The sequence below is a fragment of the Enoplosus armatus genome, chromosome 6 (assembly GCF_043641665.1).
Source record: "Enoplosus armatus isolate fEnoArm2 chromosome 6, fEnoArm2.hap1, whole genome shotgun sequence".
Lineage (NCBI taxonomy): Eukaryota > Metazoa > Chordata > Actinopteri > Centrarchiformes > Enoplosidae > Enoplosus > Enoplosus armatus.
In genome coordinates, this window is record NC_092185.1 from 6,336,172 (window position 1) to 6,354,205 (window position 18,034).

Here is an 18,034-nt window from a genome sequence, read left to right on the forward strand (position 1 = left end):
AACCTCAAACTGCAGATATTTGTTGACGATTATTCCTTTTTCACATCCAGAAATATGAAAATCAACTCGTTTTTGTGACTCAGTGAGAACATTTAGTTTTCAACATCTATGAGCCACATTCATTCACATATTTGTTAACTCAAAACCATTTCTTGAGTGAGCTCCGTGATGTCTCTAACAAGAGCGTCCTGCTTCTTGTCCAGGCCTCATCCATTCTCTTGGAAAGTGCCTCCCTGATTTTAACGACCTCCACTTTGCTCCCCTTTGTCTTCGCCCTCAGCGTCTTTCTGGAGCTGCCGGTCGAACTCTTTACAAACGGTCCCCTCCATCTCAAAGTCCTTGAGGTTCTTTCTTACAGGAAGTAGAATGTTGCCATGGAGTCTGGATTACTTTGATACTGAAGAAAACTTAAGAGCAGATTCTCAAGCATCTTTTTTTCTGTGATCTCTATCAGTGGATCCTCAGAAAGTGTAAGTCACACTGAATCTCAAAATATGTGTTTCATGTCTGTGTTCAAATTTGACTGAGTTATGTGATTTGTGACTGATTTTAAACTCATCATTTGAGATAAAAACAGTTGACAGTGTGTTCTGTGGATTATCAGAAACATTCAGGAGGAAACAGTGTGTGCAGATGGTCAGAAACTGTGATGGTGGTTTAAATTTGACCTGTCCTAAAGAAGGCTGGATGGACATTTTAAGGTGTTTATTCTGATTTCTTCATTGTGAAAGTTGTTAATGTTGGTTTTAAATTCTTGGACATGTTTAATGAATGTGTGGTGTCTTGTAAACCCATGGAGGCCGGGCGTAGTTGTATGCATAGCATAATAATTAAAAATAAAAATAATAAAAAATATTCATTCATATTAACCAACAGCGACACCTAGTGGCGACACAAAGAATCAACCAGGTCAGTTTAAACATTTGATTTATTCCATCAATCAATAAAATCTAATAAAGGTAAAGTTTGTTGGATGTAAACAAACAAACAGATTTCAGGAGTAAAAAATAAAGGCACTTAAACTTATAACACCTCCATAAAATAGGTTTTCTTTTCTCTTTTTTACAAATATTTACACGTTTCTCATGACAGTTTGAGTTAAAACACATGACAACAGGAGGATGTCTTAGAAAAATGCGACCATTGTTCTGACAAAATATCTGCTGGTGTGACAATAAAAATCACTTTCAAACATTATAAATGGCATAATCAATGTTGAGCCCTTTGACAGATGTTAACATGTTTAATGATTAAAAACAAAAGTCAAGTTTCATGATGGATAAACTGTTTTTTAAAAATGAAACTCTTTTGTAAACTAACGGTTAAATAGAAGTTTCATAAAATGACTAATAAAACTACAAGTACGTACGTTTAAGAGAATAAAGTTCAAAAAAGTAAGTAAAACATCAGTATGAGAACGTCGTGTCTGCTACTTCATCACACCTTCACTTCAGTAAGAAACTCCTCGTAAAAAAAGTTCAATAATAAAATAAATTTCGGTATCAGAGAATAAATGGATGGAATGGAGAGTTTCACACACAGAAAGACGCTGAGAAGAGTTCAGCGTCTGCAAATTATCAACAACAACAGCAACGTAATACTAACGGCACGGAGTCAGTGACATGTTTGTTAAACAGAACGCACTGCAGAAGAAGAAATGTGTTTAATGATCGATCACCACGCTCTCAGTCATTATCAGTTCAAACCAATCTAATTTTTAAGGGCATTTCAAAGCAAGTTAATACGGACAGTGACTGCAAACATGTGCCAATAACGTTTTCAGGCAGCACTGAGTGTTACAATTACAGGTGAGTACTGTGAAAAGACTTGATCTGACCTCAGTTTGTTCCTCATCAGGCACAAGTGACCAAAATGCTCCTAAAATTTCTGAACTCTGACCCTGTATGACGGGACTGTGAAGGGTGGTGCTATAATAGCATGATGGGAAGTTGGTGTCACCGTGGTGATGGTGTGTGTGTGTGTCCACGGTCTCAGTGGGAGGAGCTGCGGTCGTTGGCAACGTCCTGCAGGCGGCGGAGCAGGGCAGAGTGGTTGTCGGGACAAACCCTCTTGGGTGACATCTCCTCCTCCAGAGGCATGCTGCGCTTCCTGGTGGGAGTCTCTCCGGTCCGGATCATACTGTTGATCTCCTGGAGACGCTGAGAGGTCAGAGGTCACAGGACTGAGGTCAGAGGTTACAGAACTATTATATTTGTTGTTTACTTAAATAGAAAATCTAATTAAAAAATAGGATGTGTTTCCATCCTGTTTCCATCTTCTGTTTCTCTAAATAAATCATAAAAAAACACATTTTAATAATATCTTATGGCTTTTGTTTGTAGTGACATTAGCTTAGATTGTGTAATAGCCTGCTGTGTCGAAACGTTCCTGCTTCATCTCTGGGTTAACCCCCATCACTGTCCTCGGCTGCTGGAAAACAAAGCTCAGGGACTAGCTTGGCTCCGGAGGAGCTATAAGCATTTATCATGATAAACTGAGAATCCTCCACATTAAGGCGGTTAAATTTGAAAACGGTTCTTTTTCTCTTTGTTACAACTTTTCCAAAATGTCTCGAGTGCATAAATATTAAAACTTCAGCTTGGTGTTTCAGGGAAATCTGAGCTTTAACAGCACGATGACTCAGTGAGGGACTCTCTGTCATCTCTGTGATCAATTCATCCGATCACACTTCATTAACCTGGATTTATGCTGATTTTGTCAGATACACGTCACGATCATAAAATAATAATTTTTATTATTGGCTCACGTTGGGGGGGCTGCTGCAGATGTAGTAGTAAATCTTGTCTCGGGGGGTGGTGGCTGTGGGGGCGGAGCCTGTCTTGTGAGGAGAGATGTAAATGGAGTGTTTGCTGGACAGCAGCATCCGACGGGGAGATCCGGTCCTCAGGCTGGGGTACGGACACAGAGGGGGGGTCTCCACCTGCACACACACAGAATTAACACACAGATAAGTGTTTCATTTTGAACACAGATGTTTTTTAATAATACAAAATATAAATCAACTAATAAATGATGATGTATTATTATAGATTAAGCTACTCAGTAGTATATAAAGTCATTAAAATGAGCTCCACCTTTAGTTATAATCCAATAATATATATTATTCTGAATAATATATAATAATATATAATTATCTTATACACATAAATAAATTCTCTTACATACAAATAATTACAAATCTGACTGGACGTACCCCTGCAGAGGGCGAGCTGGGAGAGTATCTCAGAGCAAAGTGTCTCATCTGTTTGATGTAAACGTTGTTGTAGAAGTGGATCAGGTCACCTCGCTCCTCCTCACCCTCACCCACAGTGGAGGAAGAGGAGGAGGAGGAGGAGGAGGAGGAGCTCTTGTTGGGGGTGGAGGGGGCACTGCCAGGCTGGGGGGTGGGCAAGGTGCTGCTGGAGCGAATGGGAACTGGACTGATGTCTCCACCTGCTGGGAGGAGGTCAGTGGGAGACATCACTTAATAACAAACAACGTTGGATGGACAAGACAAGACAAGACAAGACAAGATAAAGATAGTCTTTGTTTGTTGATCCCCGGAGGGACAGAAATAAGTACAGGTACATAGAGAAGTAAAAAATGAATAATTAGAGGTATATAAATAAAAATAGAAACTAAACAAGAGCAATTAAACTCAAAATTACAAGACAAGAGTGACACAGAGGTGTTATTAGTAGCTGCAAAGTAAGTAGAATAATATATAATATGATTAATTAGTGATACTTAGTGTTTGTCTGTATTAATATAGAAATATCATAAAAATGTAATATAGTGTATAATGTACTAATATATACATCATAATATAGTATGATATAGGACAGTGTGTATGGGACATAAAATGTAATATATGGTGAAATGTAGTAATATAGTATAACATAATATATAGTATAGTACTACAACAAAATGATTGAATGATTTTTTGGGTCATTTGGGGGCAGAGACATGTGGGGATATTTTTCACAACATTCACTCTCTTTTAGCTGTTTTTGGTCTCTTACAACTCCTGAGGGAAGTTTATGGCTCTTCAGCTGCTAAATGCTCCACTGTGTTCACCAGCTTGTCTCTAACTGTGTCTGTCTGCTGTTTGTTTTACAGCTTTTATTCTGAAAACACTGAGACTGAACCAGACAGGAAATGTGCTGCAAACACACTGTCATTTGATTGATTGCTAATATAAACGTATTAGTGAGGTTTAAATGGTGCCTTTTAAATCAATTCTACATTAAAGAAGACGAAGAGTGTTAAAACAGGTGTTTTCATACCTGGATCCTGGTTGGTGTCAGCAGATGAGTTGTGTTTGTTGGTGTTGTTGCCACCTGATTGACGTCTCCTCCTCCCTGAGATCAACACACTCCTGTAGACCTGAACACACACATACAAAGATTTTGAATGCAGTACTTTTACTGCAATAGTGTAGAGTATTTCTACACTGTGGTACTGGTACTTTTACTGAAGAAGAGCCTTATGGCCAAGATAAATAGATAGATTAGATAAATTATCTAACATGATTATCACTTTTATTTCTTGTGTGAAGAAACAAGGATTCTTTTTTAATGAGAGGGTTAAATAAACTGTAAATGTAAATATTTCAAATGTTTTGTTTGATAGTTTTCTTCATGTGTAAAGAGGTTCTTACATTGCTGCTGGCCTGAGGCTGAGTGCGGTAACACTTCATAATGTTCTGGAAGGATTTGTCTTCTTTGGTCACCTGACAAAAACAAAACACACACACACACACACACACACATTTATTTCAGTAGACAGAAACACACACAGTATGGAGGGATGATCGTACTCAGAGACCGACCTTCGCCATGACATAAACAGCACACATGAGGAGCTGGTCGAGGTGACGGTCCATCATCAGTTCGGTGCAGTGGACCAGAGAATATTCAAAACACGTCCAGATCTTCCTCCTCAGGTCTGAGGAGATGTCTAGTTTGGCACAAAGATCTCTGAGACGCACACTGGCCAGGTGGTACACCTGTGAGTGGAAAAAATATGAGTAATCACAATGTACTACTCCATTTTATTAAAATGGAAGTAGTACAAAAAGGAAGTTCAACATTTTGTGAAATACTCATCAGCAGAGACTCCAGGAAGTTACCGGTCGTGGCCAAAAAAACTGCAGCATCATGTTTATAAACTGCTAAACTGTACGCTCTTACACAGCTGGATGTTTGTCTGAGACAAGTCTCAGACTGTAAGCAGAGAGTCTGCAGTGAAGTAGTGGACCTACACAGAGAAGGGTATTATGGGTAACCGTAGGTTCTTAGAGAAGCCGATGAGCACACCTCACAACTCTCAACGTGTCGTTAGGAAGTTTTCTCTATTTCTTTTAGTTAGTTTGGCTGCAGTTACAGTTCAGCATCATGCTCTTATAGCAGAGCAGGAAATTAAACTCCTCTTCATGACACTTCATAGGGTCGTTAATCTTGTCACCATCCGTCCATTTAAGTTGAGTTAAGTTACGTTTGTCATGGTTTGTTTACACACTGTCACTGTGGTGAAACTAATTTCTGTTTCCTGCTTTCTGCTACATTTTCTTTACATTGTGGTTTGATAAACATGACAAATACTGCCTCCTAGTGGACACATACATCAGCACAAGGATGAAGGAAACACACACACCATCATCATCAGCAACACAAGCTGTGAGGTACTGTACGTTAAAAGGTGAAGACAGTAGGACAATAAACGGCATTGACTCGTACCTTCCTGAAGAACAGAGACAGCGAGCCTTTCCTCAGCCGGCTGCTGGTTGGTTTGGCAGCTGGTTTGGTGACAGCTGATTGGACGGTGAGAGTGCCTGTCAGAGTCTGTGCAGACAGCGGCTGCAGCGTGGCTCCGCCCTGTCCGGTCACACTCACCTGGACTGGGATGAAGGTGATGCCTCCGCTCTCGTTAGCTATACCTGCAGAGGTTGGAGGTCCTTGTTTGTTATTTATTATTATCATTCATATTTCACACTCAGTTTAATGTTGTCAGTCGCTCACCCTGCACAGGTATGGTCACTGTCTGCCCGTTGTTGGCGGTAACGGTGGCGGTTGCCACGGTGACAACAGTCTGCCCTGCTGGGATGGCTGTGACTAGGCTGGCCTGGCTGGTCTTGGTCACGACGGCCGGTGCTGCACTGCTGGACGTGACTCCAGACTCGCCGTCCAGCGGGTCGACAAACAGGCGGCGCCGGGCCGGGCCGGTGGGTGGAGAGCTGTATCGATCCAGCAGGGTGGTGGGGGAGGGGGACACGCCTGCAGGGGGAGGGGAGCAGATTACTTTACATTTAGGCTGTGCTAATAAACTAATAGTAGTATGCATTTTTATACACATTGTATTTTAAAGACACAGAGACGCTTTACATGAAAAATTAAGAACCTAGAAAAACTAAAACACAACAGCAGAGTAACACAGGACATAAAACCAAATATTCAAATCTGTAGTGTGAGTGTTAAAATGCTCTTTAATTGTGTTAAATCAATTTTTATAAAAATAATTACACCTAATTTTAACTCACTGTATTCAGTTACAATTTTTCTCCATGTTTCTTTATGAGACTTTTACTAGTCTGACAAACATATTAAATAAGTAAATAAAATGACACACACACCTTTGACAGTGCTGTTGGTGTTGAGGTCAGGTCCGTGGTTGATGGGAGTGAGGGGAACACTGCTTGTGCTGCTTTCATCGTTTTGTTCCAGATACTGAGGAGGCATCACCTGAACCACACACACATCCAGACCACCAACAGTCACAAACGTCTTTATGACAGACAGGAAAAACTGAAGCTTTCATAAACACAGTTTGTTGAAATGTGTTGAAATTTACAGTTTTCATGTCTAATAAGTTTATTCAAACAAGAACACGTAATGAAATGAATATGTTTTTTGTATTAGAGTGAAAGTGAATTGTTGTCCTGCTTGTGAGTTGTGTTTTATGGACCTCCTGGCAGGCAGGGACATGGTCTTTGGCCGCACGGAGGCTCTCCCACAGAGGGGAGTCGCCGGTCCAGGCCAGGCTCTCCAGGACCTGCTCCTCCACCTGGTTCAGGTGCTTCACCACCTCCCGAAACAGACCCTGCTCCGATCGCACCAACACCTCGATCACCTGCACACACACACACACACACACACACACACAAGGAGTTTTTACCAAAGTTCAAAAACAGTCTTTTCTCTCCTTTAATATTTTACATTTTCCACCGGTGATTTTTTTACTATATTTCCTCTGAACTTCAACCTGCTGTCTCTTTTTCAACATCACTACCATTCCAAGGGGGTATCCTATTCTATCTGCTATCTTCCCAAATTGACGTCTTCAAATTGCTTATTTTGTATCTCAAATTATTTAGTTTACTAAAATGTAAAACAAGGAAATGCAGCAAATCTTCAAACCTTCAAATATTTGCTTGAAAAAATGACTTAAACGACTTTTCTACAGATATATGTAAATTATTTTGACTTTTTTAGTGAGCTGTCGTGACTACATTCTTAGGTATCATTTGTGATTTAAATGTTTTGTATTGTGTAATTACATTACAACCTTTTCTTGTATATATATATATTATATCTTCTATATATATCTTTTTTATAGATATATAATATAGATGCACATTGATCAACATCACTGTAAATGTGCCAGTGTTAGCCAAAGCGACTGCTGTCTGATGTTAAATCAGCCAGTAAAACAACAATAAAACACATTTTGAAGCCAAGTGAGTTCAGAATACAAACATACAGATTGAGACACATTAACAGACACACACATTCTGATAGAAGTGATAGGTCGTATTGATACCTTGTAGAAGTGATAAGCGGGGAGCTGGAAGATGCCGATCATGTTGGGGAAATCTCCTGGAGGTCTGTAGGAGAAGATGACGATCTCCAAACAGCAGGCCAGCAGGGAGCGATGGAAGATGTCCTGCTCCAGAATACACTGAAACACACACAATGCAAGGTCATCACAGTAAACTGAGACATTTAAGATTCATAATGAGTATTACAAATTTCCATCCCTGTAAGTATTCATTGTGAAAGCAAAGCTCAAGTCTATTTATTTAAATTAAAGAGGTATAAAAGAAGCTTTAACTGTCAGCTGTCCACTTCTCAAGTCCGAGTCACGTCATAAGTCTTCATCACTAAACAGCAAATAAAGATGTCTTTCATACAGTCTTTCAGGTCTCTGAGTGTCACCCAGCCTTTGAACATTACATTTACATATAGCGGCAAACAAGTCCTTTCAATTGAGTTGGATGTAAGTGGCATGTATTTTAAATATTTAAGCATCTGCTTAAATATTTAAAATACATGCCACTTACATCTGACTCGAGTTCAAATCTCATATCTGCAGCATTGCCAAGTAGAATATACTCACTGACAAGTCAGCGTCTCCCAGTATCATCTTTTCTCTCTCTATGATGGACTCCAGGATCCTGTAGTAGAGCGCCTCCGCCAGGTGGAAATACTTCACTGCCATGTCTACAAGGAGAACCTTTATTTAGCTCGTTAGAGAGAAACAAATTTTCTGTTTATGAGTTTGTGTGTGCGTGTACCTTTCCCCATCCCCCTGTTCTCGGCCCCGCTGCCCTCAAAGTGTTGAGAGAAGAGCTCAAACATGTCCCTCAGGCGCTTGCTGATGACATCACTGGGGTCTCTGGCACAGGTCCTGCAGGGATACAGTTTGTGTCATTACACTGCAGGAGATAATACACACGGGTCTGTGCAGTGACGTCACGAGATGAGAGTTAGAGTATGTCAGCTTCATGTAAAGTATCAGCAGTAAAAATACAAAAGTATTATCAGCTTCATGTACAGTATCTTTAATATTTACTATTGAATTATTCATTATTGAATTTGGAAATTACATTAAAGGTCCCATATTATGCTCATTTCAGCTCTATATTTTATACTGGGACTCCACTAGAGGAGCTTTGCATGATTCACAGTTCAAAAAAGTCCTTATTTATTTTATACTGACCCTTTATGCAGCCCCTCAGTTCACCGTCTGTCTGAAACGAGCCGTTTTAGACAAACTCAACCTCAACCTCCAAAAACCTGAAGAGTAGTTCTGAACAGACCTGTACTTTGTAGGTGTGCTGTGATTGGAGCAGATGACCTGCTGGGGGCGTGGCTGAGTGCTGTGACTGTATAGTTGTGACATCACAACCTGACTGAAGTTCTGACGGCTTGTTTAAAGGCACCGTTTCTGAATACTGGCTGTGTGCGTTGAGCGTTCTGATACTTTGACAGTATTCATTTACATACTTACAGCAAAACCTGCTTTATAATCAAACAAGACATCTTGCTTTCTACAATACGGGACCTTTAAGTTTGTTAAACTTGTAATGAAATATGTTCATACGATATGTCTGCTTCATTTTTTTTCATATTTATGCGACTTAACTTTATTATTATCATTTATCAATTATTCTTTTCTGTTTTAATTTTTTTTTAGTTCTTTAATGACATTTACTGTCTCAACTCAATGTGTAACTATTGTACATTTTAGTTTTTTTGCACTTTTTAAAATGTATGACGTGTTAATAAAGTTTTGAAAGCAGTGGTAACTGTAATGAATGACTTACACCTGCTCAGGGAGATGTACATTTTAAGTTATGTCTTAACTCTACGTTGTACCTAACTTGGATGTTAAGTTATAGCATTAACTCTACGCTTACACTGACACACAGCTGCTGTAACAGAAACCTACCTGAGAGTTTCTGTTAGCTCAGCGCTTGGCCCCGGTTTGGTTCCTGACAGCAGGGTGTGGAGTCGCCCGACACTCTTCATGGCGGACGAGACCGGGGACGCCAGGCTGTTCTCCTGAATGTACTTCCTCCCGGTCAGAGGAGTGGAGACCTTCAGAGCCGAGGCCTGACGAGGGGAGAGACACCAGGTTGGTTATTTTACATTTCCGGTTTATTTACAGCAATAAATAATAAAATGCAAAAAACAACAACAACAACAACAACAACAACAACAACAATAGGCTGTTTAAATAATCCTGCTTTAAAAGAGGCAAATCTTATCTTAAATCTTAAATATAGAAAGTTTGTAGTCTCACAGTGAGGTTGGTGTGAAGCCTGTAGGTGGCACTGTCCTGGTTCTCCACCCCCTCACACAGGCAGGGCCCTGGGGTACCGATGTCCTCGCTCGCCCCCTCACCGGTGAAGATCCTCTCATCCAGACTGCCGGTGGCCAGAACATGTTCCTCATACACCCGACTGAGAGACAAACTGTGGGTACAGCACAGTAGATAAGTTCTTTATTTACGTTTGACCTCACAATCAATTACAATACATTTTTAAAACACAGTTTGATGATAGCCGACACTCACAAACTGTCTCCAAAGTTCATGGGGTCCAGAAAACCAGTCAGACCGTCTTCTTTTCCTCTGAGAATCTGTGGGAGACAAAACCACAAACACCATCGGACCAGACCGCCTCAGAGTGTGTGTGTGTGTGTGTGTGTGTGTGTGTGTGTGTGTGTGTTTCCCCTGCATCTATTTCCTAACTGTGGTGGTAGGAAGTCAAAAACCACATCATGTAGGAAAATCAGAGGTGGAAACTTTTATTAGAACAGACATCCACCACTGAAACCAGCAGTATTTAGTCAGAAAAATACTACACAAAATAATATGAAGACTCTTAATATATTTAATGTTTAGTTGATTTAACTACTATGTGAAAGATAAATACAACCAAAACAAAAAAATAATTGATGGATTCTGTGGAGTTACAGGTGATTTGTTATTGAGATATTGAGACTATTGTTATTTTTGAGAATTAATGGTTTTATTCGTGTCTGGTCATTTATATGATCCATCCCTCATGGATTATTAGCATTAATCAACTGTCAGTCTGTATGTCTGATTAATCTACATAAATACAAGTGGGAGGACTTTATCTTTAGGAAGTTTTTATTTCTGCTTTAGAAATAGCTTTCAATTAAAGCTCCATCCTCAATTCTGATCAAATCTGGAACATCAAGTTTTTAAAACAACATTTGTCTTAAAAATCAACAAAACAGAATCAAATTAATTTTGTTTTCCACAATGGTCCTTTCATCGTACTGAAGTGAATGGAAGTCTAAGGCTGTTTGCAGAAGGGATAAAAGACAACTTTACAATTTGCTTTGTCAGGTAAAAAAAAGCATATTTGTGTCTCCCAGCATGTCTTACCCTCTTGTGGAAGAGTTTTTTGATGAAGGGTTTCCAGAAGTGTTCTTTGACTCCTTTGGCCTCCAGGACCAGGCCGTCATGCAGCTCACACAGCTGCTCTATGAAGCAGTACGGACCTGAGGACGGCCTGTAGTCTTTACTGCTGAAGTCCTCTGGTAGACCTGGAGGACACCAGACAGAGAGACGAGAAACCTGATGATTCGACATTCTCTGGTTAACAGTCTGACAGTCTGAGGATGTTACTTCCTATAGATGACCACGGCTACAACCAGAGTTTGGTGAATAATCTGAAAGAATGGTAAGTGTGACAGTAAACAACTTTTAGTCTCTGACTGGCTGATTTGCCAGGGTTGAATCATACAGGAAGCAATCAGCTGTAGTAAAGGAACACAGACCATGTCCTGCACCATGAAAACAGAATGCATTGTACCAAAACACATGTTGAGTGTTGAGCCCTTTTCACATGTGGAATACGTAACATCATTGGCTTCGACCAGCTTGTTTTTCATCATTTAAATGAGGTGTCTGGGAGGGAGCTTTAAAAACTCTGATATCACCATCATTTCATCTCCTCATTCTTTCTATTTCTAACCTGATGTATTTCTTATTTCATATTCAACACATCTTACGTTCCATTTTCTCTGTAATTCTTTTTTTTACATTCCAAGCGGCACGTCAACAAGACTTCATTCCCCGCTGCAGTTTAGGATTTCCAAACCGACACGTAGACAAGAAAGAAATTGGTTTCCTGTCTGAATACAGTTTGACGCTGTGTCATTTTTCATGTTGAGGCTGGCAGGGCTGCAGAGGGGAGCTGGAGGCGAGCAGTTTCCTTTCTCAACAGGTTCTCCAGTGCAATAAACACCATGTTTAGAGAGGGAGGTGGAGGTGGGGGGAGCAGAGGAAACACCAGGTGTCAACAGGAAGAGAGGGCAGCGCTGATATACGCTGCTGTAGGGCTTTTTGGGAGTTGGCTGGTTGGAATTTGTTCAGCAAAAAGAGCATAACTTTTGATTTATTTCACGTGTCTGATTTAGTAGTGTACATGACTGATAAGCAGGCTTCCTATACACCAGTGTTGATTTAATTTTATGACTCTTCAATGTCAAGTTTTCGCAACTCTGTGCCCAAATTTAGTTTGAGCTTTGAGACGTATGTGGGAAGGATGTGGTTCAAGATTTTGCACATCAAAGATGTGACTGGCGTTAATAATAATGTTACGTTTCTATCTGATGAAATATTTAAATACAAAACAGTCTTTGTGAACAAACATTACGCCACTACAGCAGGGGAGACCTTCAAATATAATAAATAAGATGATTACTCATTGTTACAAAACATTTAAGGTGCATGAACAGATTTTTTAGTTCACCTTCTTAGTTTAGTGTGTTAGCATGCTAATGGGCTGATGGGAATGTCATTAGTTCTGCAGGTATTTGGTCATAAACTAAAGTATTGGACACATGTTGACCTGATGATGGTGCTAGATGAAAAGTCAGAGGATGTTATTACACTTCATCCTGAGGGGAACATGAATGTCTGAGCCACATTTCATCACAATCCATTCAATAGCTGTCTACTCCTGCTTCAAACCTAAAGCTACACAGGCCTTTTCTGTTTTCCAGAGCACCTCAGAAATTCGTCCTTTACGTGGACGCAGCAGCGTTGGGCAGTGTAGAGTGCAGTACCTTTGAAGTTTGGGTTGAGCAGGTCTTTCCTGGCGTTGCACAGCAGAGCGTTGGTGAAGACGAGGTCCAGAGCACACAGCAGCAGGTGATACGAGTTCACCAGGTCATCGCTGATCATGGGGAAGTTCCCTGGAAGGAAAACATGACACCACATGAGGGGTTTATTATGTCTTCAGGCTAAGTTGGCACAACAGACCATGACAGTATTACTGCCAAATCTACACAGGCAGGTTTCAACTAAACATCAGATACACAGAAGTGTGGGGATTTATGAACAGGCATGTCAGATGAGAGCAGGGAAAGTAAATCAGTACCAACACTCTTCCCCTCAGTAAAAACCTCTGTGGTTCCCTTGAGCAAGACACCTCAGAGCTGCTCAGGGGCTGGACCCAGCTTGTTCCTCTCGCGTATTAACATTGCATTTTACAAAAACAGCTGGACATATGTCACTTCCAGCAACCTGAAAAGAAAAGACAATACAATACAATACAGCACGTTACAATAAAGGGGGAGCAGGAGAGTTGAAGGGGGGGCGTTGAAAGAGAGATGTCAAAGATACTGTGTGTTAATAGCATTTATTTCTATAAATCAGATGCTCTGTGACTTTAACGTAATGGTCATACATGAGAGGAACAAACTGGGGCTACTCAGGGGTCACCAGCAGAGGACCGAGGCTGTACTGTCAGAGCCCAGGTCTGGGTGTGGGCAAGGATGTTAAACACACAAAGAGCCTTGTTCTCTGGTAAAGTAAATACATCCAGAAATGAAACTAGAGTGTATCCTGAGAGAACAAACCTGTGTAAACATTAAATAATTGGAGGTGGAATTGAATCCTTATTGCTCTTAGTTTCATAATTACGTCTAAAATATCACTGGAAATCCCAAATCCCCATCCCCCTGTCCAAATCTGCCTTTAGAAATTCCTTTAATGTGTTCAGATGTTTTAAGAGTCCTGTCGACAGACAAACAGAGTAACTAAGTAACACTAGTGAAAACATAATCTCCATGGAGCAGGAAATAAAAGGACCGTGAATGGCAGCAGGACTTTACATGATGATGTCCAGCTGATGCTAACAAGCCTGCACTTGCCCTCAGATCAGTGTAAATCGGTCACATGCTGATCCTGAGCTCTATATCCCTGTTGGTTTCTTACTGTTTGTTAGCTAGCAGTAAGACTAGCACTTTAAAGGATAGGTTCAATACAATTCTCACACTGGCCACAGAGATCCCTTCTTTAAATCAAGTGAATATCCTCAAAACGTTCAGTTTTTATAAAAAAAAAGTATAAAAATCTCTAAGTGATACTATCCCTTCGCCGAAGCTCTGTTCACACTGTCCAAGGAGACAAGTGTGAATTCCAAACTAAAGAAACTGTCATTTTGGGAGACCCTCATATTAACTTCAGATAAAATTTAGAAGTAATTTTTACACACTGGTCTAGATGGATAAATGAAGAAACAATAACTCTTTACCTTTAGCATGGACAAACAAAACCCAGCAGAAGCTGAAGACCTCCGTCACAGTGCAGGGATGACGTCTGGAAAGAAAAGACATACAACAAATTAAAAAAAAATATTATTTTTTTTAAAAAAAATTTTTAAGTATTTTGATGAGGTCAAAGGTCATGATGTCCCACCTCTGTTTGCGGCTGCGGTGAACTCGGGGCGGATCCTCTGACGGGGCCTTGAAGATGGCTTTGAAGATGGGAACGTACTTCTTAAAGATGACCGCCGACACGGTGAAGTTTCTCTCCAGCTTGTCAGTGCTCTGACGGAAATCCTGAGGCAGGTTGGCCATGTCCTGCCACTTCTTCATCTTATTAAAAAACTCAATCAGGCTGCGAGGGAGCAGATGGGAGAGAACAGGGCAGAATTACACCACAAACCTGAGAAAATGACTGAACACTGCCTGTGATTTGTGTGTCTGACTAATCTGTTACCTATCTAACACACCTGATGTAAAGACACAGCTCAGAAGCAAGCAAAGGATCAGCTTTTCTGTTAATTTAAGCCAAGACAGGTCACTGTAGCTAAGGTGGTGCAGACAGACGGGAGACTCTCAAGAGGCCGCTACAACTGTCTTCAAGGCAAGGGTCCGGTGACAGATGGAGACAGCTGAAGGGGTCAGTGGGCTACTTTTTGGTAGCCTTGCTAGCTTGACAGTTTGTACTGTGAGAAGGAAATCACTGAAGAGGGTGTAACAGTGTAACAGTGTCCTTAAAAAATTAGTAAAACTCTACAGCAAAGCTAAAAACATTATAAAACTTGTTAATCAACCTGCTGCATCTCTTCATTCTTTCACCTTCATTATCTTAGATCTTATCACTTATTTGAACATAATAAATGCAAAAAATATTCAAGTTTATAAACGATGATTATGACTTGACTTGAAGCAAGCAAGCAACAAGGTAATTCCTGTATTGCAGTTGTAGCTCGGAAAAAGACAACAAACATCAGTAATCAATTCATAGTGAAATATATGTATTGTGATGAAGAAACTCAGCCAGGGGGGTCTATAAGATAACGCTGTAATAATAGCTCACACAGCCAGCAGTAAACATGCTAACTAGCTAGCAGTAGTGACCTCATCTGTCACGTGACCCCCGTCTGACTCAAGTCCCTTGAGAGTCTGCAGCAGACAGACCTGTAGGTGAGTGCACAGGTGCATTATGGGCCTACCTCATTTCTGAGCAGCGCAGGATTCTGGTCAGAGAGACATAGTTCCCCTCAGCGGTGCCTTTTCCCACCGTCGGCACCGAGGACCTGCAGGCCACGTAGAGAGCACAGGCCAGCCAGTGCAGCTCACTACCCTGCACATGAGGGAGCACATGAGTGTGTGTTTACATGAGGGTGAGGGAATAATGATGAATGAAAGAAAGTAAGAGAGAAATGAGGGACAAGAGAAGGGGGAGACAGGAGAAAACAAAAGAGTCAGTGAGGGAGGAACAGAAAGAAAAGGGAGTGTGTGAGAAAGTCAGAGAGAGATAGAAAGAGACAGATGAGGTTATTCTCTTCTCTCACTGTATATACATACATACAAACATACACAGCACTTTTTCATTCATAAATACGTAACATGTGTCAGTTATTTTTTGCTGCTGAATATATTAAGGTTGCAACTAAGGATTATTTTCATTACCAATTGACCTGCCAATGATTTTCTCAATTAATCAACGAATCATTTTGTCTTCAGATGTCTTGTTTTGTCACCAACAGTCCAAACCTACAAAGATATTCAGTTCATGTGTGACAAGGAAAAGCATCAAATCGTCACATTTGAGAAGCTGGAACCAGCAAATATTTGGCATTTTTCCTTAAAAATGACTAATACGATTATTCCATTATCAAAATAGGTGCTGATTAATTTTCTACCGATCGAATAAATAATTTTACCTGTCTGTGTAGTCATGGATTGTTTGTCTGCATGGCATGTATACCTCTGACATTTTAAATCCTCTTATAAAGTGTGCAGAAGCAGTGGTAGAATAAGTATCCAGATGCTTTACTTAAGTAAAATTATCAAAACCGCAATTTAAAAATACTCCATTACAAGTTAAGGTATTATTGGCAAAATGCAATTAAACAATCAAAAGTAAAAGTACTGATTAGGGAGGGAATTGGCTCCTATGAGCGCTATACGATTATATATTATATTATTGGATTGTTATTACTGATGTATTCATGTGTGAGCAGCATTGTACTGTTGTAGTTGGTTGGGGTGGGTTCCTTTTAACAATTTTATATACTACTGGATAGCTCATTCTGTAACAGTCAGTCTTAGAGGAAGTATGCACTGTAAAAATACTTCATTCAAAATGTTACTTAAGTAAAAGTATCTAAGAATTACTAGCAAAATGTACTTTTCGTGTCAAAAGTAAAAGTAGCGAAAACTTAAAAAAACTTTTGTAGTTGGTCGAGGTGGAGCAAAGTATTAATATACCACCGGCTAAACTACTGGGTAATTTATTCTACAACAATGCATCATATTTTATAAACTGATATGTTTATTGTAAAATCTATTTTACTACATCTGTCACATAAATGTAGTAACAAGTCTAATGTTTGCCTTGAAATGTAGTGCAGTAGAAATATAACATACCATAACACAGTAAAAAAAGTACCTCAAAACTGTACTTAAGTACCAGTGTGCAAAGGGATTTCAGGCTAAAGTTGCTCTATAAATAAACATTAGTTTATTTAATAAGCAGGTACTGTAATTAATCATCTGTCAGTCTGTTGTATTAGGTTACACTGAGCCATGATGAAAATCCTCCCCTCTAGTGGCTTCCTGCTTATCCACGCAATATTATTACCATGTAATGTCATAACATTTACGGCCCACCGGCATGCAGCAATGTATATGTTTACATTATGTAGAGTGATATGTTTGTTTAGCATCGCAGTAACGTGTTTGCAGAAGGCTAACCATCATATTTTAACCATCTACGCTGGGAAACTGTGGTTTATTGTGTTTTGTTGGTTTTAAGTCATTCAACCCCAAGACTATAATTTTTATTCGTGTTTCTATTATACTGTAAAACGATAGAAAGTGGGCTGAGGTTATAGATACGTTAGCATTGTTAGTAGATTAACCTAGCTAGCGATAACGTTACAGTAAATATGGACAGTGGATGAAAGCGGTACCGGGAAGCAACAGCAACGACACAAAAATGAATGTAACTGATGAATTTTGGTTTTTACCTCTAATGTAAAATTTCTGCTGATGTTTTCGTAGGTTTTCCACGCCTCGCTGCTCGCCTCTTCGTCCATATTCAAAGCTCGACACAGATCTTCAAACCCGGTTCGGGCTTTCTGCAAAAAGTCGTCCTCGTCGCTCATTTTTTTTTTTTTTTTAGCTTTCCGAACAAATTTAGCGATTAAAATGCGGGTTCGGGGGAAAGAGTAACGCCAACAACAAAAACAGAAGGTGTTTACGTAGCTGTTTGCCGAAATATTACCGTAACAGTGTTATTAGCGTGCTGTAAGGTTTACGGCTCTGTACAGTATGGCCATTTAAATGTCCTTTGACTGACAGGCACTACGACGCGTAGCCGCTACGGACGTACGGAGAGCCACGCGCGACAGTGAAACGTCATTTCTGTGCGTATTCTACTTAGAGGATAGCAAAAGCAGCGTATCTTACCCCAG

General features: G+C 40.1%; 1 protein-coding gene across 1 annotated transcript; it reads right to left on the bottom strand.

Annotated features, from left to right (window-relative positions):
• Window positions 1-958: 958 nt before the first annotated feature.
• rbl2 (retinoblastoma-like 2 (p130)) lies at window positions 959-17,725 on the bottom strand. Its single transcript, XM_070906868.1, has 22 exons — window positions 17,588-17,725; window positions 15,566-15,696; window positions 14,524-14,724; window positions 14,360-14,424; window positions 12,888-13,016; window positions 11,200-11,360; window positions 10,357-10,421; window positions 10,084-10,255; window positions 9,730-9,893; window positions 8,573-8,685; window positions 8,395-8,498; window positions 7,819-7,956; window positions 6,964-7,128; window positions 6,632-6,740; window positions 6,021-6,275; window positions 5,739-5,938; window positions 4,832-5,008; window positions 4,661-4,732; window positions 4,287-4,386; window positions 3,221-3,456; window positions 2,768-2,935; window positions 959-2,159 (listed from the first exon to the last, which is right to left on the bottom strand). The coding sequence occupies exons 1-22, from the start codon at window positions 17,723-17,725 to the stop codon at window positions 1,992-1,994; spliced, it is 3,231 nt and encodes a 1,076-aa protein (XP_070762969.1). The 3' UTR covers window positions 959-1,991.
• Between the last annotated feature and the right edge of the window lie 309 nt (window positions 17,726-18,034).

Bases quoted from the DNA above. Each gene is read 5' to 3' on its own strand.
- rbl2 (XM_070906868.1), bottom strand. From the start codon at position 17,725: ATGAGCGACGAGGACGACTTTTTGCAGAAAGCCCGAACCGGGTTTGAA. The intron at 10,256-10,356 runs GTGAGTGTCGGC...CTGTACCCACAG, and splicing joins ATGAACTTTGGAGACAGTTT to TTTGTCTCTCAGTCGGGTGT. The intron at 6,741-6,963 runs GTCCATAAAACA...TGTGTGGTTCAG, and splicing joins ATGTCCCTGCCTGCCAGGAG to GTGATGCCTCCTCAGTATCT.